Source organism: Ranitomeya variabilis, chromosome 4 (assembly GCF_051348905.1).
Source record: "Ranitomeya variabilis isolate aRanVar5 chromosome 4, aRanVar5.hap1, whole genome shotgun sequence".
In the NCBI taxonomy this organism is placed as follows: Eukaryota; Metazoa; Chordata; class Amphibia; order Anura; family Dendrobatidae; genus Ranitomeya; species Ranitomeya variabilis.
In genome coordinates, this window is record NC_135235.1 from 8,558,624 (window position 1) to 8,580,291 (window position 21,668).

Sequence of the window (21,668 nt, forward strand, 5' to 3'; positions counted from 1 at the left end):
CTGGTTGATCCTGCCTCTGCCCGAATACTGCTGTCGGGTCCTGAGTGCGCACCCAGCCCTTACTTCCGGTGCGCGCTCCTTAATCAACTATTCCACCTGGTTGATCCTGCTCCCAGCGCCAGTATCTGCGCATCCTCCTTGCGCGCACCCGGCCACTACTTCTGGTGCGCGCTCGAATTCTTGGTCCCCCAGCCCCTTTGCACCGCATCCAGGGTTCCGAGTGCCGCCGCGTCCCGGATGTCGCGCGCACACACACTTCTGCTTTCCGGCTGCGCGATACACGTGCCGAGACCAGCGCTGGATCACAATATGGAAGCTGCACTTACCCTGCGCTTGTCCCATGCACCGCTCCCCTGCTGCTTACAGGTACTCCATGAAGGGAGCCCAGGGAGGAAGGAGGGGAGGTGAGGGGGGGGAACCATCTGCAGTGCTCAACAGGGATGGCATCATACCTCCGAGGAGCCTTACCTAGCCTGGGCACCGATGTGTCTCACAGGCTGCATGGCCACCATAGTCAACAGGGAGGGAGCACCCATTGTGACCTCCGAGGACAAAAATTAGCAGGTGGATTTTTTTTTTGGGCAACCGGGATGGTCACTAATCATGGCCTCCGAGGTTCCATCTTCACCCAGGTGTTTGCCTCACGGGCTGTGGCCATGCTTCGCTCAGGGGGGGCATGGAATACATGGCCCCCGAGGTGACTACCCATACCTGGTGATGGGTGCAGCAGACTAGCGCCTGCCCAAATCCACCAGGCATCATCTTCTGTCTTCATCAGAAGTATTCTATCTTGAGGGTTCCCCGTCAAGGACAGGAAACTAACTGATGTGGAGAGAGGAGCCGCCCTTTTATCTTGAAGGTTTCCTGACCTTGATGGGCGGATCCCCTCTCTCGTGGTGCAGTCATGTATGATGGAAAAAAGTTAGTTAGTTGCTGGCCGAGCTTTGCTCAGGTAATTGGTCCCTGACAGGGGTGGGTGTTGTGGATTCTGTTTGTGGGCTCCCTCTGGTGGTTACTGCTGGTACTGGGTGACTTTGGTGGGTTGCGGCCTTTGGTTTCCACCTGTCCATCAGTGGCTGGGTGTTTCCTATTTTACCTGGCCTTTCTGTCATTTCCCTTGCCGGCTATCAATGTATTCAGATGTGCTCTGTTTGGTTCCTGCCTACCTGCTCCCAGATCTTTCAGGATAAGCTAAGTGCTGATTTTCAGTTGTTTGGTTTTTTGTCCAGCTTGCTTATTATGTCTCTATGCTAGCTGGTAGCTCTAGTGGACTGAGGTTCTCCCCATGTGCCATGAGTTGGCACATGGGTTCTTGTAATCTCAGGATGTTTTTTTTTTGATTAGGGTTTTTTGCTGACCGCTCAGTCCCCTTTTGTATCGTTCTGCTTTCTAGTTTACAGCGGGCCTCAATTTGCTAAAACTATATATATCATCTCTATGTGTGTGCCTTCCTCTCATTTCACCGTCAATACATGTGGGGGGCAACTATATCTTTTGGGGTTCATTCCGCTGGAGGCAAGTGAGGTCTTTATTTTCTCTGCAGTGCTAGTTAGCTCTTAGGCTGGTGCGTGGCGTCTAGAACCAACGTAGGCACGCTCCCTGGCTATCTCTAGTTGCGTTTGTCAGGCGTAGGGCAGCGGTCAGCCCAGGTTCCATCACCCTAGAGCTCGTCCATAATATATTTGTACTTTGCTTGTCCTGTGCTATCCCTAGCCATTGGGATTCATGACAGGTGGGATCCTGTCAGAGATCAAGGAAGAAGGACACAGAGCTGTGCATGTCCTGAGAGCTGCAGCTTCCAGAAAGAGACACAGAAGGAGAACTGTATTGCAGAAAGGGTGAAAGAAGTCATAGCAAAGGAGTGGATACGAGAAGGGGATCAGCCCTACACAGGCTTCCTCCTTCTGAGGCGCAGAAGCCCGGTAGCCGGAAAACCGAGGGAGCAACGATCCTTTATGCCTTTCTCCAGAGACCGGCAGGACAGGTAATTTCACGTTACTGATCCGCCCTATACCCAGGAGGCAAGGTGGCACCCCTTAGAGGCTGGGGCATGATAGAGTCCCTGTAAAACGCCTCAAGCCACCGGTCATACGGGTTTGTCCTATCCGTGGGACAGCGTTAGAGAGACATAACATCTGTGAGGACCTTATAAGAAGCTTAGCAGTGAGGGACTACAACACCGCAGCGCTAGAGGAAGGCTACTGATTTCTACCTGGACAAGGGGACTCTGGACTTGCCTCCAAATCGGCCGGACTCTGCCAGCCCTGTGATCTGGTGCTCTGGACTGTGGATGCTGAAGTCTTCAGTAAAAGTAAAGAGACTGCAACCTTGTGTCCTCGTTCTTCACTGCGCCTCTCACCATCCACACACCGGGAAGCTCTGGGGGTACACTTCACCTGTGGGAAGGTATACCGTCTAGCTGCCATCACATCACTCCAACGGACCCCTTAAAGCAGCGTCGGTCACCCTGACCAAATACCACAGGTGGCGTCACAAACATTATCCCTTTAGAGACCTTTCCCTTTTACACGGATGTCCCAGGGCCACCATGACATCCCCCTGAGAACCGAAGGACCCGGTACCGAGTACCCCGCTGCCCTTGGGGGTGCTCCACATCCATCCAATAGGTGTGTTTACACGCACCTATTGACTTTAATGGGTCCGTGCGCTCCCACGAACACTGACATGTCTCCGTGTTTTGCACACGGACACACGGTCCGTGAATACACACGGACATCTGCAGAGACACATTTATTTTAATGTGTTGTAAAGCTGCAGTAGCTTCGTACGCAGTGACCCACAAATTCAAACACAAAAGTCTCTTTTATTGTGTTACTTCACACAGTCAATATAGTAAACGGCTTCTTCATACAGTCCATTAATAATGCATGGCTATATGACGCAGTCAATACACAGGCCGAACTTCCCTCTGTCCTGTTTCCCTGGGTGACCGCACGCCAGTAACAAGTCTCTGTACACACTCAGCGCACTGCACTCTTTATCCTCTGGAGTGCAGCCAGATACATATAAATGCATATAACTTCAGTGATCAGTTTACACCAGTTCAATGCAATACATTTCACATGACTTTAGATTTGCGGTCCCTAAACAGGCCAGACTTCCCTTGTCCAGTTTCCCTGGGTGACCGCACGCCATCTCAGTCTCTATACGTCTCCATACACAGCCTCATATGTTGCAGACACTACTCACACCAGCCCTCCTCTGACTAGTTCCCGTGGGTGTCCTGCATCGCTGTATCACAGTCTCTGTACTCACTCAGAGCACTGCACTCTTTATCCTCTGGAGTGCAGCCGGGTACAAATAAGAAAGTCTCTTACAGACTCTTTACTCACACAGTTGTACACAGTTCAGGATATCCTCTGGATAGCAGCCGGGCACCATATCCACCTGTTTGCAGTCGTTGCACATGCTAGTCCTCCTCCGGGCACAGGACTGTCCACATCGTCCACCTCCGGGCACAGGACCGTCCACCTCCGGGCACAGGACCGTCCACCTCCGGGCACAGGACCGTCCACCTCCGGGCACAGGACCGTCCACCTCCGGGCACAGGACCGTCCACCTCCGGGCACAGGACCGTCCACCTCCGGGCACAGGACCATGGACGACTTGCATCTCTGTGTACGCTGCGGGTGCCAGGCTATTCAGCTGCCCTGGGTGCTGGCTCTGCTGGCCTCCATGCACTCTGCAGACCAGCACACACCAGACTGACACTGACGTGCACCTCATACACCTGGCCAGACGCCTGCACGGCCTGACACACCCTGCACGGCCTGACACACCCATGCCCCTTACTGCAGGGCTTTTAAACACACACAAACCTGTGGCCTTCAACCACCTGGAAAACCCGGACCGGAAATCCAATGCTCTCATGCACACCTGTGGACTTCATCCGTCTGCATGCACATTCTGGGGAGAACAAACCCCCTAGCTGTATCAGAGGCCACAGCCTCACAGTGTCTACATGTGTCAGTGTCTCCGGCGCATGAGGAAACTGTCACTACACGTACTGGAGCCACTGACGTGTGAAACCGGCCTTAGAGGGAGTTCAGTGTCAGCTAGTGAAGTGGAGTCCAGGTGAGGTGGTGGGCTGCTAGGGACAGCATGGGCCAAACTAGTGAGAAGTCAAATGGAAAACCATAAAAGGACAAGGCAACAGCACCCAGACCCAGTGCTCCGGCCAGGTATCATTGGAGGAAGGAGTTGTACCAAGGTAGGATGAAGTGTGAATTGCTGAGCCCTATCCCACCCTACAAATTTGACTGTTACAAAGAACTTGGCATCCCATGCATGGTGTGTGGCGGCTCCAGAGGAAGCCTGGAGGCCTAAAAGCTGCACTCTGCAGCACACTGAGGCATCCCTTGTCTGTAAAGTGTCATAACGCAACCGGACAGCAGCTTGGTCGTGGCTACTGCTCGCGGACACTTTACACCAGTGACCAGGTGCTGGGCAGGGGCACGGGGTGTCGGGCCCTGGTCACCATTGGGTGGGGAAGGACTTCCCATTATTCTTCTTCAGATATGACTGCACCCAGACAGTAATGGGTGATACCCAGCATACAGGGGCCCATCATGTGTAACATTTGCCCAGCACACAGTGCAAGGTTAGAGTCATATGGCACTGGATTGTAATCACTCCTGCATCAGGAGAGTGCAGACCCGGAGCTCTACAGCTGGGACGGAACGATACCTGCTTCTAGGCCAAGTGATATCATTGGCCCTCTCGTATCTGATGCCAAGTGGTGCCGCGCGGCCTGAGATCCCTTTAATGTCAGGACACCAAGTCCAAATTCCGCTCACTCTTCCCTCCCCCCCCCCCCCCAAAAAAAAAAAAAGTGTGTAAACCCTCAGACAGGACAAGTGGTATTATGATTTTATTCTGTGCTCAGTACATGGTACAAGGGTCGAGCTTTTGAGGGATTCCTTCTTTCGTCACCTCATCACCACAGAGAAGATATCTGGAAGGAAAGACATGAAAGTAAAAGTCCTGAAAATATCCAGGATCCTACTCATAAGGCTCCACACCATTATGGCGGGCAGGAGGAGTACAGACACCGAATAACCAGATCCCAATGAAAAAAAAAAAAAAACCACCACACAAAACCCCAACAAGACCATGCCATCTACCACCCCAATGCAAAGGAGCTACAGTTTAAAGGGCCTCCGGGTACAGAATAACTTCACACCAAGCCCAGGTGCATGGCAGCCAATTCTTTACATACACCTTCCCACCCATCTCTGCCCTCCTCAGCCAGAGATGTCAAAGAAGAAGGCAGAGAGATGGGAACCAAGCAGGTGTATCTCAGCGATTGACTTCCATGAAACACCAAGACTTAGTTTGAACAGCGATTCTGTGCTGACAGAGGAGACCTACCTGGATAATGGGGGCAGAGACCATAACCCTCCACAGCAGACATGCCTGGATAAAGGCTTCCTGCTCTACAACTAAAACATCCGTACTACAGGTGCCGCCATTACAGAGCAATAGCCAACCAGACGATGCACAAGGCCATGCACAGAGGACTTCCACAGCCAGATGTCATGATTGACTTCTACAGTGAAATCCCCCATATTGACCTCATGCAATACCAGAGAGTTAGAGAAGATAAATGAGGCCGTGGACACCTTCTACTTACGTTGCTCTGCTGGGCCCATGTTCTACAGCTATGGCAGTGGCCCCCAGAGTTGCCTGGATGACATAAATGGCCTCCTTGTGCCAGATAAACTCCACTTGGATGACTGGGTGAGTGTCCATCTCCACATCAATGAGGGCGGTATAAGATTTCTCAGAGTGAATAAATCCACTAGAGACAGAAGCAGGGCCTTACAATAGTCCTCACGAGTCAGTGACTAGAGAAGTGATGAGCAGTGACCTACCTGTGCACAATATGTTGAGGAGAACAACCAACCTTCCCGCACAGGGAGATGCTGAATGAGCCCATGACAAACATGCTCCCGGTGATATTGACCATCACCCGGTACCTCCAGCCTGGAAGACAGAACAAGCGTTACATGTTAAAAGTGCTCAGCATTTATGGCCAAACTCAGACATCAACACAAGCTGGATTCACAACCCCATTGGCCGCTACAATCCCTCCACCTACGTAGCAGGTTCTCCACATCACCGGTGTTCAGAAAGAAGACTTCACTGGTGGGATCTTTGGTGTAAGAATCAGCGTAGTATCCCATCATGGCGCAACTTCCATTACAGCACGGGAATCCAGCACCCTGCAAGAGACAGTTCTGCTCCAGATACTCCACAGGTTTCAGGTTAAGAAAATGGTTGATACCGATCAATACTAGTTCGGCAAGGACGTTTAGCTGAACTTCAGCCTTGGATAAAGTTAGGTTAGCTGTGCAGTTAAAAAAAAAAATAATATGGGTGAAATGTCCTATGTGATTAACATTAGCAGGTTAGGGCATTGGGCAGTGGCCACAACCTGAATAGTAACACGAGAGAAAGGCATCAGAAGCATCACATCCCTGGCTGCCAGACCCTGAACAAGGGAAGGTCTTATCCAGTGCCAGGGGAAACTGCAACACCCCAGGTAGCCGGTTGTTGCTGTGATGTTGCCATCCTTTCGGGGAGGGTGATGTCACGCTTGGAGGCAAGGGAGAGTATCAGGTAAGGCACTCACATTCAACATATCTAAATCTAGGCCAGGAGGGGGAGCTCAAGACCCAGATTCAGGGGAGCTTCCTTACACTTTATGTATCCTGGTCTGGAAGAGGAGCTAGTTAGTTGGTCCATGGAGACCAAGGGAACAGTAGTGGAGAGGAGGAGAGCAGTAGGACATCTGGAGCAGACGTAGGGGCCGAGCAGCCATGAGGGAGCTGCTACCCCTGGAAAGAGAAGCAGAAGGAGAGTTTAATTGTGGGGGAGCTCAGAGGGAGGAAGCACAGAGGAGGAAGAGGCTCAGCAGGGGAACAGCGGAAGGAAACTCTGGGAGCCAGAGCGCAGAACCGAGTACCAGGAGCCCAAGGCCGTGTTGTTCTCCAGGAAGCGCGACAGAACCGGAGGGCATAGTACTATATGTCAATTGCCTGTAATAAGTCTGAGGTGAAGCAGTGACCTTAAGAGCCGGGTCATCTAAGAGATCCTATATACAGGCTCAAACTGCCTATCGTACAGACATCTGTCTTAGGACAGGAGAGAGGGGACCTGTCAGCAAGCTTTAAGCAACAGGGACCTCGCCATCTGGCACAAGTAGGAAAGACTTACGGACCTCACCTGGGAGAGGGATCTCCTATTGCCTCCAAGCTGGCCGGACCACAGCAACCCTACACCTGGTACCCTGGACTGAGGACTGCTACCATCGGTAAACCAGGTAAAAGACTTTGCAAACTTGTGTCCTCGTTCTTTGTGCATTCATCGGCTTACACCATCTTGCCATACACTTGGGAAGCCCTGGGGACCCCGCTTCACCTGTGGGAAGCATCAGCATCTTGCTGCATACCATCACTGTTATGACCCCAATGGCGAGGGTCTCAGAGGAACGTGGAAGTCTGCAAAATACAAAAATCCAGCTCATAGGGCAGTGGTAACTGGGTTGACCATATATCTACTCCTAACGCCAACACTAGAAGTAGCCGGGGATCATTCCTACGTTGATTCTAGATGACACGCGCCAGCCGGAGAATCTAGCTACCCCTAGTAGAGGAAAACAAAGACCTTTCTTGCCTCCAGAGAAGGGGACCCCAAAGCTGGATAGAAGCCCCCCACAAATAATGACGGTGAGGTAAGAGGAAATGACAAACACAGAAATGAACCAGGTTTAGCACAGAGAGGCCCGCTTACTGATAGCAGAATAAAGAAAGGTAACTTATATGGTCAACAAAAACCCTATCAAAATCCACACTGGAAATTCAAGAACCCCCGAACCGTCTAATGGTCCGGGGGGAGAACACCAGCCCCCTAGAGCTTCCAGCAAAGGTCAGGATATAGATTTGGAACAAGCTGGACAAAAATACAAAACCAAAACAAATAGCAAAAAGCAAAAGGCAGACTTAGCTGATATAACTGGAACCAGGATCAGTAGACAAGAGCACAGCAGACTAGCTCTGATAACTACGTTGCCAGGCATTGAACTGAAGGTCCAGGGAGCTTATATAGCAACACCCCTAACTAACGACCCAGGTGCGGATAAAAGGAATGACAGAAAAACCAGAGTCAAAAAACTAGTAACCACTAGAGGGAGCAAAAAGCAAATTCACAACAGTACCCCCCCCTTAGTGAGGGGTCACCGAACCCTCACCACGACCACCAGGGCGATCAGGATGAGCGGCATGAAAGGCACGAACTAAATCGGCCGCATGAACATCAGAGGCGACCACCCAGGAATTATCCTCCTGACCATAGCCCTTCCACTTGACCAGGTACTGAAGCCTCCGCCTGGAGAGGCGAGAATCCAAGATCTTCTCCACCACGTACTCCAACTCGCCCTCAACCAACACCGGAGCAGGAGGCTCAGCAGAAGGAACTACAGGCACAATGTACCGCCGCAACAAGGACCTATGAAATACATTGTGAATAGCAAACGACACAGGAAGATCCAGACGAAAAGATACAGGATTAAGGATTTCCAATATCTTGTAAGGCCCAATAAAACGAGGTTTAAATTTGGGAGAGGAGACCTTCATAGGAACAAAGCGGGAAGAAAGCCACACCAAATCCCCAACGCGTAGTCGGGGACCCACACCGCGGCGGCGGTTGGCAAAGCGCTGAGCCTTCTCCTGTGACAACTTCAAGTTGTCCACCACATGATTCCAGATCTGCTGCAACCTATCCACCACAGAATCCACCCCAGGACAGTCAGAAGGCTCCACATGACCCGAAGAAAAGCGAGGATGGAAACCAGAGTTGCAGAAAAAAGGCGAAACCAAGGTGGCGGAACTAGCCCGATTATTAAGGGCAAACTCAGCCAACGGCAAGAATGTCACCCAATCGTCCTGATCAGCAGAGACAAAACACCTCAAATAAGCCTCCAAAGTCTGATTGGTTCGCTCCGTCTGTCCATTAGTCTGAGGATAGAAAGCAGACGAAAACGACAAATCAATGCCCATCCTACTACAAAAGGATCGCCAGAACCTGGAAACGAACTGGGATCCTCTGTCTGACACAATATTCTCAGGGATGCCGTGCAAACGAACCACGTTCTGGAAAAACACAGGAACCAGATCGGAAGAGGAAGGCAGCTTAGGCAAAGGAACCAAATGGACCATCTTGGAGAAGCGATCACATATCACCCAGATAACGGACATGCCCTGAGATAGCGGAAGATCAGAAATGAAATCCATGGAGATGTGTCCAAGGTCTCTTCGGGACAGGCAAGGGCAAGAGCAAACCGCTGGCACGAGAACAGCAAGGCTTAGCTCGAGCACAAGTCCCACAGGACTGCACAAATGACCGCACATCCCTTGACAAGGAAGGCCACCAAAAGGACCTGGCCACCAGATCTCTGGTGCCAAAAATTCCCGGGTGACCTGCCAACACCGAGGAATGAACCTCGGAAATGACTCTGCTGGTCCACTTATCCGGGACAAACAGACTGTCAGGTGGACAAGACTCAGGCCTATCAGCCTGAAATCTCTGCAACACACGTCGCAGATCCGGAGAAATAGCTGACAAGATAACTCCATCTTTAAGAATACCAACAGGATCAGCGACTCCAGGAGCATCAGGCACAAAGCTCCTAGAAAGAGCATCGGCCTTCACATTCTTTGAACCTGGTAAATACGAGACAACAAAATCAAAGCGGGAGAAAAACAATGACCAGCGGGCCTGTCTCGGATTAAGGCGTTTAGCAGACTCGAGATACATCAGATTTTTGTGATCAGTCAAGACCACCACACGATGCTTAGCACCCTCGAGCCAATGACGCCACTCCTCAAATGCCCATTTCATGGCCAACAACTCCCGATTGCCCACATCATAATTTCGCTCGGCAGGCGAAAACTTCCTAGAGAAAAAGGCACAAGGTTTCATAACAGAGCAACCAGGGCCTCTCTGCGACAAAACGGCCCCTGCCCCAATCTCCGAAGCATCCACCTCAACCTGAAAGGGAAGTGAGACGTCAGGCTGGCACAAAACAGGCGCTGAAGTAAACCGGCGTTTCAACTCCTGGAAAGCCTCCACGGCAGCAGGAGCCCAGTTAGCTACATCGGAGCCCTTCTTGGTCATATCCGTCAAAGGTTTCACAATGCTAGAAAAATTAGCGATAAAACGACGGTAGAAGTTAGCGAAGCCCAAGAACTTCTGAAGACTCTTAACTGACGAGGGCTGAGTCCAATCAAGAATAGCTCGGACCTTGACTGGGTCCATCTCCACAGCAGAAGGGGAAAAAATGAACCCCAAAAAGGGAACCTTCTGTACACCAAAGAGACACTTTGAGCCCTTGACAAACAAAGAATTTTCACGCAAAATTTTAAAGACCAACCTGACCTGCTCCACATGCGAATCCCAATTATCAGAAAAAAACAAAATATCATCCAGATAAACAATCAAAAATTTATCCAGATACTTCCGGAAAATGTCATGCATAAAGGACTGAAAAACTGAAGGCGCATTGGAGAGCCCAAAAGGCATCACCAAGTACTCAAAATGACCTTCGGGCGTATTGAATGCGGTTTTCCATTCATCACCTTGCTTAATGCGCACAAGGTTGTACGCACCACGAAGGTCTATCTTGGTGAACCACTTGGCACCCTTAATCCGGGCAAACAAGTCAGACAACAGCGGTAAAGGATACTGAAATTTGACAGTGATCTTATTTAAAAGCCGATAATCAATACAAGGTCTCAAAGATCCGTCCTTTTTTGCCACAAAAAAGAATCCCGCACCAAGAGGGGAAGAAGACGGACGAATATGTCCTTTTTCCAGAGACTCCTTGATATATGAACGCATAGCGGTATGTTCAGGTACCGACAGATTAAACAGTCTTCCCTTAGGAAATTTACTGCCTGGGATCAAATCTATAGCACAGTCACAGTCCCTATGAGGAGGCAGTGCACTGGACTCAGACTCACTGAAGACATCCTGATAATCAGACAAATACTCCGGAACTTCCGAAGGCGTAGAAGAAGCAATAGACAAAGGCAGGGAATCCTCATGAATACCACGACAGCCCCAACTTGAGACTGACATAGCCTTCCAGTCCAGGACTGGATTATGGGTCTGTAACCATGGCAGCCCTAAAACAACCAAATCATGCATTTTATGTAAAACCAGGAAACGTATCACCTCGCGGTGTTCAGGAGTCATGCACATGGTAACCTGAGTCCAATACTGCGGTTTATTTGCTGCCAATGGTGTAGCATCAATACCCCTAAGAGGAATAGGATTTTCTAATGGTTCAAGAGTAAATCCACAACGCTTAGCAAATGAGAGATCCATGAGACTCAGGGCAGCACCTGAATCTACAAACGCCATGACAGGATAAGATGACAGTGAGCAAATCAAAGTTACAGACAGAATAAATTTAGGTTGCAAATTACCAACGGTGACAGGACTAACAACCTTAGCTATACGTTTAGAGCATGCTGAGATAACATGTGTAGAATCACCACAGTAGTAACACAAGCCATTCCGGCGTCTATGAATTTTCCGCTCATTTCTAGTCAGGATTCTATCACATTGCATTAAATCAGGTGTCTGTTCAGACAACACCATGAGGGAATTTGCGGTTTTTCTATCACATTGCACCGAATTAGGTGTCTGTTCAGACAACACCATGAGGGAATTTGCGGTTTTGCGCTCCCGCAACCGCCGGTCAATTTGAATAGCCAGTGCCATAGTATCATTCAGACCTGTGGGAATGGGAAAACCCACCATAACATTCTTAATGGCTTCAGAAAGGCCATTTCTAAAATTAGCGGCCAGTGCACACTCGTTCCAATGTGTCAGCACGGACCATTTCCGAAATTTTTGGCAATACACTTCAGCCTCGTCCTGCCCCTGAGACATAGCCAGCAAGGCCTTTTCTGCCTGAATCTCAAGATTGGGTTCCTCATAAAGTAAACCGAGCGCCAGAAAAAACGCATCAAGATCAGCCAATGCCGGATCTCCTGGCGCCAGCGAAAAAGCCCAATCCTGAGGGTCGCCCCGTAAGAACGAAATAACAATTTTTACTATTATTCACGAAATTCCTAAACTTAAACCTGTCTCCGGAAAACAGTTCAGGAATCGGTATTTTAGGTTCTGACCTAGGATTTCTGATAACATAGTCTTGTATGCCCTGCACACGAGTAGCCAGCTGGTCCACACTTGTAATCAAGGTCTGGACATTCATGTCTGCAGCAAGCATAGCCACTCTGAGGTAAAGGGGAAGGAGAAAAAAAAAAAAAAAACTCAGAATCTTCTTTCTTATAATCCCTCTTCTGCAATGCATTAAACATTTAATACTGGCCTGGCAAACTGTTATGACCCCAATGGCGAGGGTCTCAGAGGAACGTGGAAGTCTGCAGAATACAAAAATCCAGCTCATAGGGCAGTGGTAACTGGGTTGACCATATGTCTACTCCTAACGCCAACACTAGAAGTAGCCGGGGATCATTCCTACGTTGATTCTAGATGACACGCGCCAGCCGGAGAATCTAGCTACCCCTAGTAGAGGAAAACAAAGACCTTTCTTGCCTCCAGAGAAGGGGACCCCAAAGCTGGATAGAAGCCCCCCACAAATAATAACGGTGAGGTAAGAGGAAATGACAAACACAGAAATGAACCAGGTTTAGCACAGAGAGGCCCGCTTACTGATAGCAGAATAAAGAAAGGTAACTTATATGGTCAACAAAAACCCTATCAAAATCCACACTGGAAATTCAAGAACCCCCGAACCGTCTAACGGTCCGGGGGGAGAACACCAGCCCCCTAGAGCTTCCAGCAAAGGTCAGGATATAGATTTGGAACAAGCTGGACAAAAATACAAAACCAAAACAAATAGCAAAAAGCAAAAGGCAGACTTAGCTGATATAACTGGAACCAGGATCAGTAGACAAGAGCACAGCAGACTAGCTCTGATAACTACGTTGCCAGGCATTGAACTGAAGGTCCAGGGAGCTTATATAGCAACACCCCTAACTAACGACCCAGGTGCGGATAAAAGGAATGACAGAAAAACCAGAGTCAAAAAACTAGTAACCACTAGAGGGAGCAAAAAGCAAATTCACAACACATCACCCCAGAGGAGCCCAACCCCTTTAAGCTGCGTCTGTCCCACCACCACAAGTGGCGTCACGAACATAGACATTACAAATCCCATTAAAGACCTTTCCCTTTACTTGGATGGACCAGGTCGCAGCCACCGTGGCATCCCCTTAAAGACCGGACCCGATACAGAATACCCCGCTGCCCTGGTTTGAGTGCTCCAAACTCAGCAGATCCAGTCCATGGCCTGCCATTATCCAACAGCCAAGGAGGAAGAAGAGTCCTCAAGATCATCACGTGCAAGAGCCATCAGAACAGAGTGTCTGTATGGACATGATGTGTACATTTCCACTGGAGGATTACCAATGACAACTGGATGATTGCGAACGCACCAGAGTCTGATCAGTCAGATCTGTACGATGCACCCGCTGGCAAGCCGTACTCTACGTGAATCTTGTGTAGATTCTGGTTTGTTCACCCCAAGGTCTGTGACCTTAAGCCACCAGTGTGTAAATTGATGAGATCTACATGACCCCCCCCCCCAAAAAAAATAAATAAATAAATAAATAAAATAAAAGGATTTGCCTATATCCACAGCAGGCTGCCCTTGAGTAGGCGCCCGGTGAGGCAAAACAGAAGCCACATGTGCACATTAGAGTGCCACTTACCGCCTGGAAGTCTTTGTACGAGGGCCCCGGGTATCCCACAAAACCATTAGGAAAGAGGATACTTTGTGTGAATAACGCAATACTCCGCTGATGACTACACATCATCTTCTCTTCGATTCCTGAAATACAAGTTGCGACCATTAGAAAGCCCATCAGATAAGAGCAGGCACCTGAAAGAGAGCACCCATTACCGTCTATCACATAGTCCAGGTCCCCAAGCCTCAGGTAAGATTTCGCACACCCTGGCTGTTCCTGCCCTCCATTGGGAAAGAAATCAAGATGACCGACCAACTGACTCATCCCAAACCCACCAAGACCTAGAAGAAATGGGGCACATTATTAGCGACCCCATAATTATAACAGAACAAGCCCCCCAGTCATGCTTAAGAGCATTACAACTACAGCCAGCAGGGCTGGAGTCAACCATCTGTCCACCATGACAGCGGAAACCTTCATTTGCAGAGGGTCAAATATAAGGGAAGTGGCCCCAGAACACCCACCGAATTTGACAATAGTGGGGGGTCCATCGGTATGAATGATGTCCACCAGTACTGCGTCAGAGGGGTCCAACCGCACCTCAGGTGGGGTGTGCTCAAAGTAGGGTCCTGCAGGGTCCAACCCTTAAAAAAAAAAAAAATACGGTACATTAATCACTGCCAACATGATTCCACAGAAACTGAGCGCTCCAAGACGTAGGGTTAGGAAGCTGCCCTACCCGATATCCGAGCGATTCCTGGACGCCTCTTTCCAGCTTCTCCAGCAACCTGCGCTCCCAAACTGTATCCGATCAGGTGGATGCTGCTCAGTGGGTGACTGTAATGGTCCTGCGGGAGTTAGTGAGAAGCCATGACAAGTCATGCATTTTTCCCCAAACTTGTCAAAGAAAAAAAACAAAAACCCTAAGCTTTTTGAGAGATGTCTTGTCTTCTTGTTATAAAAGCTTCTATGGGAGAAAGGGAGAAAGAAGCAGAAGTGGAGTCCAATTCGTAAACCAATGAGTGACCTCCATATTCAGTGGTGTCCCTAGAGTCTGAGGCCCCCCCAATTCTGAGATAAATATCCTGGTACATGTCCCTTATCCTGGGCCCCATCCTGAAATATACATTATATCCATCTATGTCCTCATCCTGGTACATGTCCACTGTTCTGCTGCTGCATAGACACAAAATGAACCATTATACTCAGTAGGGGCGTATATAGTCCTCTATACAGTATAATGCACCCCCATAACCCTACATGCAGTAGAATGGCCACTGGCCCCGTGTAATCTATGGATTTATACTCTCCTTTCCTCCACGCAGTTTCTTCTGAAGCCGGCAGCTGACTGAGTGCAAGTGACAGGAGCACATGAAGTCACTGCCATGCGCCCCCAATCATTGGCCGGCAGTGTGTACTGTGGCACATGGACCCAGTAGGTCTGCGCGCTGCAATACACTTCAGCTGAATGTGCGTATGAGACACCACATCGTGTTGAAGTAGGTTTTGGTGTCGGAGGGCCCTTCACCCGCACCCCCCTGTCCATAGTCCAAGCAGCGCCCTCTCCTAGCAGAAGTCACAGTGTAATGAAGCTCTGCCGTCACACCCGTGTCTGCTCATCCCTGCACTGCAGGATGCATTTCAGCCTTAATCCCAGAGATCTTTATATCAGCATATGAACCAGGCTGAGAACCCACCCTTAGATAGTCGATAAAATACGCCACTTCTGCTCCCACCACGCGGACATTGTTGGCGGCTTGTGTGTACATAGCCATCGACCCTCCGATCCAGTCCACAATGAAACAGTTCAGGTCCGACACCTGCAGCAGAGTCTGAAGCAGAGGACATCAGTGAGAATTATCGGAGTGCCACCAGCGTACCAGCCGACCCTACGACACTGCACTAACCCGGCACATGTCCGGCAGCCAGGCCTTCTCTCCTGCCTCCAGGAATCCGTGGATAACGAAGTGGGATTTCCTGCCAGGATCAAACTTTGTTTCCAAGACTGAAGAGACGTTCAGAGCACGGACCACCTAATGGAACAGGACAGGCAGAGTTTGGCCTCAACTTTGGAGTGCGGAGGTGGCAGACAGACTCAACCTTGTGCCAAAAGTTAAGCCCCTGGCCGTAAGTGATAAGTGGGGCCCAAATATGTTTTTTACATTGGGGCCTGAGGAGACTGAGATTTCTGCAAGGGTGAGTGAGTATATTGGTCAAAGGTAAATCTCCAAACACCTCAATCTACACTCACTCTCGGAGTCCCTTCTCCCTCTTACAGACATAGATTCCTTCCATGACACAGATGCTGCTGCCACTTTTTATAACACCACAATAACAGCAACACTCGATTTGGCCGCCCCGCTCATGCATAGCAAAACTCGTAGAATCAACAGGCAGCCCTGGCTGATCAGCCTGACCAAAGAACTGAGACGGGCTTCCAAGGTCACTGAATGGAGATGGAAGAGATCTCGTGCTGCTTAGCACTTCACTGCATACAAGCAGTCCCTCACCAGCTTCAAGTCCACGCTCACTGCCACAAAACAAACTTATTTCTCATCTCTCATACTCCCCGACTCACAACCCTAAACAGCTCTTCAACACTTTCAATTCTCTCCGTCCCCCTGCACCCCCTCCCTCCCCTCTCATTTCTACTGAAGAATATACCTCTTTCTTTAAGCAGAAGATCGATAACATCAGAAAAAGCTTTGGCCTGCAGCCCCCAATGCCCCTCCTCTTGACTTCTCAGCCCTGTTCCAAAGCCAGCTTCTGCACAATGACAGACGATCAGCTCTCCATCCTTCTGTCAAGATCACATCTCAGTACTTGCACGTCCAGCGCCCCAGAGTCTGGTCGTTGCAGTAACGTCGCTCTTCTGCCAGGGGGAGTGATGGTACATCTGATTGTACTAAAAGAGTTTACCTTGCCAGGTATCACAGTCACACTTCACACTCCGGCCACCAGGGGGAGCAAAAGGTCCTATCTACTAGGCCACTCCTCACACATAGGTAAAACTGGGGGTTGGATAGGAAGTGAGGTCAGAAAGCAGCCTGGGAGAGTTCCAGGGAGGACCTGTCAGGTGTGGGATCCTGACAGCGGCCTAGCACAGATAGATCGTTACAGAGCTGCGCCTGCACTGCATCGCGGCAGTTTCCTAAGAAAGGACAAGAAGCGAAGAATATTGTGGGGAAGTGAGAAACGAGATCACAGCACTAGGAGATAATACCGGGAGGAGTCATGCCCTGAGATCGGCAACATCCTTCTGAGGCGCGTAGCAGGTGGCCGGAACACCGAGGGAGTACTGACTACACGCATTACTCCAGATAGCGGCAGGGGCAGCTAATTCCAAGTTGGCTGTCTACCCTTTACACCTACGAAGACAATGGAGGCAAGTTGTGGGAGAGGGGCGTCTCTAGGGTCCCTATAAACTAACTCCAGGCCTACCCCGTCATACGGGTGCGTCCTATCCACATCATCTGGGGGACGGAGAGAGAACATCAGAAACAGATACAAGATTGTGAGGACTATCCCGTGGTGCTCAGCAGGGAGGTACTACAACACACAGGCGCTAGTAGGAAGGCTACCGATTTCCACCTGCAAAAGGGAACTCTGGATGTGCCTTCGGACCGGCCGGTCTCAGCCAGCCCTGTTAGCAGTGCTCTGGATTGTGGATGCCGAAGTCTACAGTAAAAGGTAAAGAGACTGCAACCTACACCACCGCCATCTACACCTTTAATTGGGCGCCCCTTTGCAGGGCCACGGACCGGGTCGGGCCACCGTGACATCCCCAGAACCGAGAGAGAGGGACCCGGTACCGAGTACCCCATTGCCCTGCGTCTGGGGGCGCTTCACACGCATGACCCGCTCCTGTCCCAACTCATCCCTAACCTCACAAAAGTCTTCATCCCAACCCTAATGCACCTCTTCAACCTCTCACTTACAAACGGTGTCTTCCCCTCATCCTTCAAACACACATCAATTACACCTATCCTCAAAAAAACCATCTCTCGACCCATCCTCTGTCCAGCTATCGCCAGATATCCCTTCTCCCTTATGCCTCAAAACTACTGGAACAGCATGTCCATCTTGAACGGTCCTGCCACCTCTCCTATGGCTCCCTTTTTGACCAGTTACAATCTGGCTTCCGACCACACCACTCAACTGAAACTGCCCTAACTAAAGTGACCAATGACCTACTAACCACCAAGAGCAAGCGACACTACTCTGTCCTCCTCCTCCTGGACCTGTCTTCAACACTATGGGCCACTCCCTCCTGTTACAGATTCTCTCATCTTTTGACATCACAGACTTGGCCCTAGCCTGGATCTCATCATATCTAACAGACCGGATATTCAGTGCCTCCCTCTCCCACACCACCTCCTCATCTCGCCCCCTGTCTGTTGGTGTTCCCCAAGGCTCAGTTCTGGGACTCCTACTCTTCTCCATCTACACCTTCGGCCTGGGACAGCTCAGAATCCCACTTTTTACAATATCATCTCTAGGCTGATGATACGCAGATCTTCCTGCAGCGCCCCAGAGTCTGGTCGTTGCAGTAACGTCGCTCTTCCACCAGGGGGAGTGATGGTACGTCTAATTGCACTAAAAGAGTTCACCTTGCCAGGCATCACAGTCACACACTACACTTCACACTCTGGCCACCAGGGGGAGCGGTTCTATCTATTAGGCCACTCCTCACGCTCTGGTAAAACTGGGGGTTGGATAGGAAGTGAGGGAGAAAGCAGCCCGGGAGAGTTCGGGAGAGGACCTGTCAGGGGTGGGATCCTGACAGCGGCCTAGCAGACAGATCGTTACGGAGCCGTGCCTGTACCTTATAGCGGCAGACTCCTAAGAAAGGACACGAAGCGAAGTATATTGTGGAGAAGTGAGAAACGGGATCACAGCACAAGGAGACAAAACCAGAAGGAGCCGTGCCCCGAGATCGGCAACATCCTTCTGAGGCGCGTAGCCGGCGGCCGGAACACCGAGGGAGTAATAGGCTCTACGCATTACTTTGAACTACAGCAGGGCAGTTAACTCTAGGTTGGCTGTCTCACCTTTACACCTAATGAAGACAACGGATGCAATTGTGGGAGAGGGGCGTCTCTAGGGTCCCTATAAAATAACTCCAGGCCTACCCCGTCATACGGGTGCATCCTATCCATATCATCTGGGGGACGGAGAGAAAGAACAGACATACACGACAGTTGTGAGGACTATCCCGTGGTGCTCAGCAGGGAAGTACTACAACACACAGGCGCTAGTAGGAAGGACACTGATTTCCACCTGCAAAGGGAACTCTGGATGTGCCTTCGGACCGGCCGGTCTCAGTCAGCCCTGTTAGCAGTGCTCTGGATTGCGGATGCCGAAGCCTTCAGTAAAGAGGTAAAGAGACTGCAACCCTGTGTCCTCGTCATTTACTGTGACCTACACCACCTACACCTTTTATTGGGCACCCCTTAGCAGGGCCACGGACCGGGTCGGGCCACCGTGACATCCCCAGAACCGAGAGAGACCCGGTACCGAGTACCCCGCTGCCCTGCGTCTGAGGGTCGATCCATACCTATCTGGACCCAACCTCATTTCCTTACTGACCAAAATCCCACAATGTCTGTCTGCTATTTGTTAAATATTAATTATTGAATCTCAATCCTGTACCGAGCATATTGCTTCTTGCTGACGTTACAAAAGCTATTTATGTATATAGGAGCTCAGAGCATAAGTCCACTCCATATACAGGGTAACACGTGGTCTGTAGACCCATATATAAACACCTCTTAGGAGGGTGGTGGGGCCTTTTCTCACGTGGGACTGTCACCTCCCGCCTTCACATCATTCTCCATGGATATCTGACAAGTCACAAGGAAGGACAGCTGGCAGCAGTAGCCATAAAGACCTTCAAACTTCAGACTTCACACAGACAGACTGCTTTTACCATTCAAACTTCGAGAAAGCGGAGTATCAAATGCTGATATCTACACATGGACAATCTGTTCGTAACTATTTTGTCTATTTTTATGTCTTACTGCAATGTGGTTATTCTGTGGACAATTCAATAAACCACTACCTTTTTCATGAGAATATCATGACATTTTTCTTTAACCCCTTCCCGACCTTTGACGCCACGTAGGCGTCATGAAAGTCGGTGCCAATCCGACCTGTGACGCCTATGTGGCATCATGGAAAGATCGCGTCCCTGCAGATCGGGTGAAAGGGTTAACTCCATTTTCACCCGATCTGCAGAGACAGGGGGAGTGGTACTTCAGCCCAGGGGGGGGTGGCTTCACCCCCCTGTGGCTACGATCGCTCTGATTGGCTGTTGAAAGTGAAACAGCCAAACAGAGCGATTTGTAATATTTCACCTATGAAAATGGTGAAATATTACAATCCAGCCATGGCCGATGCTGCAATAGCATCTGCCATGGCTGGAGACCCCGATCTGCCCCCCCCCACCACCACCGATCGCCCCCCCAGTCGTCCTTTCTGCCCCGATCTCCTGTCCGCTCCCCTCCTCCCTCCTGTCCGCTCCCCCGGTCCTCTTGTCCGCTCCCCCGGTCCTCCGATCCCCCCCCCCCAGATTCATTACAAGTACATTTTGATCGCTGTGGTAGGTTCTATCGCAGCGATTAAAATAAAAAAAATAATAAATAAAACCCCCCCTTTATCACCCCCATAGGTAGGGACAATAATAAAATAAAGAAAATATTTTTTTTTCTTTTTCCACTAGGGTTAGGGTTAGAACTAGGGTTAGAACTAGGGGTAGGGTTAGGGGTAGGGTTAGGGTTATGGCATGTGCACACAGTGCGGATTTGGCTGCGGATCCGCAGCGGATTGGCCGCGGATCCGCAGCGGATTGGCCGCAGCGGATTCGAAGCAGTTTTCCATCAGGTTTACAGTACCATGTACACCTATGGAAAACCAAATCCGCTGTGCCCATGGTGCGGAAAATTCCATGCAGAAACGCTGCGTTGTATTTTCCGCAGCATGTCAATTCTTTGTGCGGATTCCGCAGCGTTTTACACCTGTTCCTCAATAGGAATCCGCAGGTAAAATCCGCACAAAAAAACACTGGAAATCTGCTGTAAATCCGCAGGTAAAAACGCAGTGCCTTTTACCTGCAGATTTTTCAAAAATCGTGCGGAAAAATCTCACACGAATCCGCAACGTGGGCACATAGCCTTAGGGTTAGGGTTGGAATTAGAGTTAGGGTTGGAATTAGAGTTAGGGTTGGAATTAGAATTAGGGTTTGAAATAGAGTTAAGATTAGGCTTGTGGTTAGGGTTACGGATAGGGTTAGGGGTGTGTTGGGGTTACAGTTGTGGTTAGGGTTACTGTCATGGTTCCCAATGGCAAGGGAACGTCAGAGAACTTAAACAACAGACTAGCTCTTGGGTGATGGAATCTCGAGCTGACCGTGAGCTAAACCTACCACACAACTAACAGTGGCCGGGTGGCGTACCTACATTTTATCCCTAGACGCCTAGCGCCAGCCGGAGGACTAATTAACCCTAATAGAGGAAAAGACAGACCTGGCTTACCTCTAGGGAAATTCCCCCAAAAAGGAGACAGAAGCCCCCCACATATATTGACGGTGAGTTCAGAGGAAAAGACATACGCAGTATGAAGGTAGGTTCAGCAAAGCGAGGTCCGCTTACTAGATAGCAAGAAGATACAATAGGGAACTTCACGGTCAGCTGAAAACCCTATTAAAATACCATCCCGAAATTACTTTAAGACTCATGTGTCAACTCATGACACCGGAGTGGTAATTTCGGCCCACAAGAGCTTCCAGCTACAGAAAAATAACATAACTGTGAACTGGAACAAAAATGCAAAACAAACTTAGGACTAAGAGTCCAACTTAGCTGATAG

General features: G+C 49.9%; 1 protein-coding gene across 2 annotated transcripts in view; it reads right to left on the reverse strand.

Annotated features, from left to right (window-relative positions):
* Nucleotides 1-4,876: 4,876 nt before the first annotated feature.
* LOC143769416 (pancreatic lipase-related protein 2-like) overlaps nt 4,877-21,668 on the reverse strand; it is a 33,049-nt gene continuing 16,257 nt past the window's right edge. Inside the window, exons 2-11 of one of the 2 annotated variants that reach the window (XM_077257913.1) lie at nt 15,710-15,835; nt 15,500-15,634; nt 14,542-14,650; nt 14,327-14,446; nt 14,018-14,143; nt 13,827-13,945; nt 6,122-6,245; nt 5,895-6,006; nt 5,654-5,821; nt 4,877-4,975 (exon numbers count right to left, since the gene is read on the reverse strand). In XM_077257913.1, coding sequence (XP_077114028.1) covers nt 4,903-4,975; nt 5,654-5,821; nt 5,895-6,006; nt 6,122-6,245; nt 13,827-13,945; nt 14,018-14,143; nt 14,327-14,446; nt 14,542-14,650; nt 15,500-15,634; nt 15,710-15,718 — 1,095 coding nt within the window. In that variant the 5' untranslated portion in view covers nt 15,719-15,835 and the 3' untranslated portion in view covers nt 4,877-4,902. The remainder of the gene's footprint in view (nt 4,976-5,653; nt 5,822-5,894; nt 6,007-6,121; nt 6,246-13,826; nt 13,946-14,017; nt 14,144-14,326; nt 14,447-14,541; nt 14,651-15,499; nt 15,635-15,709; nt 15,836-21,668) is intronic. The other variant, XM_077257914.1, reaches the window with a different exon arrangement.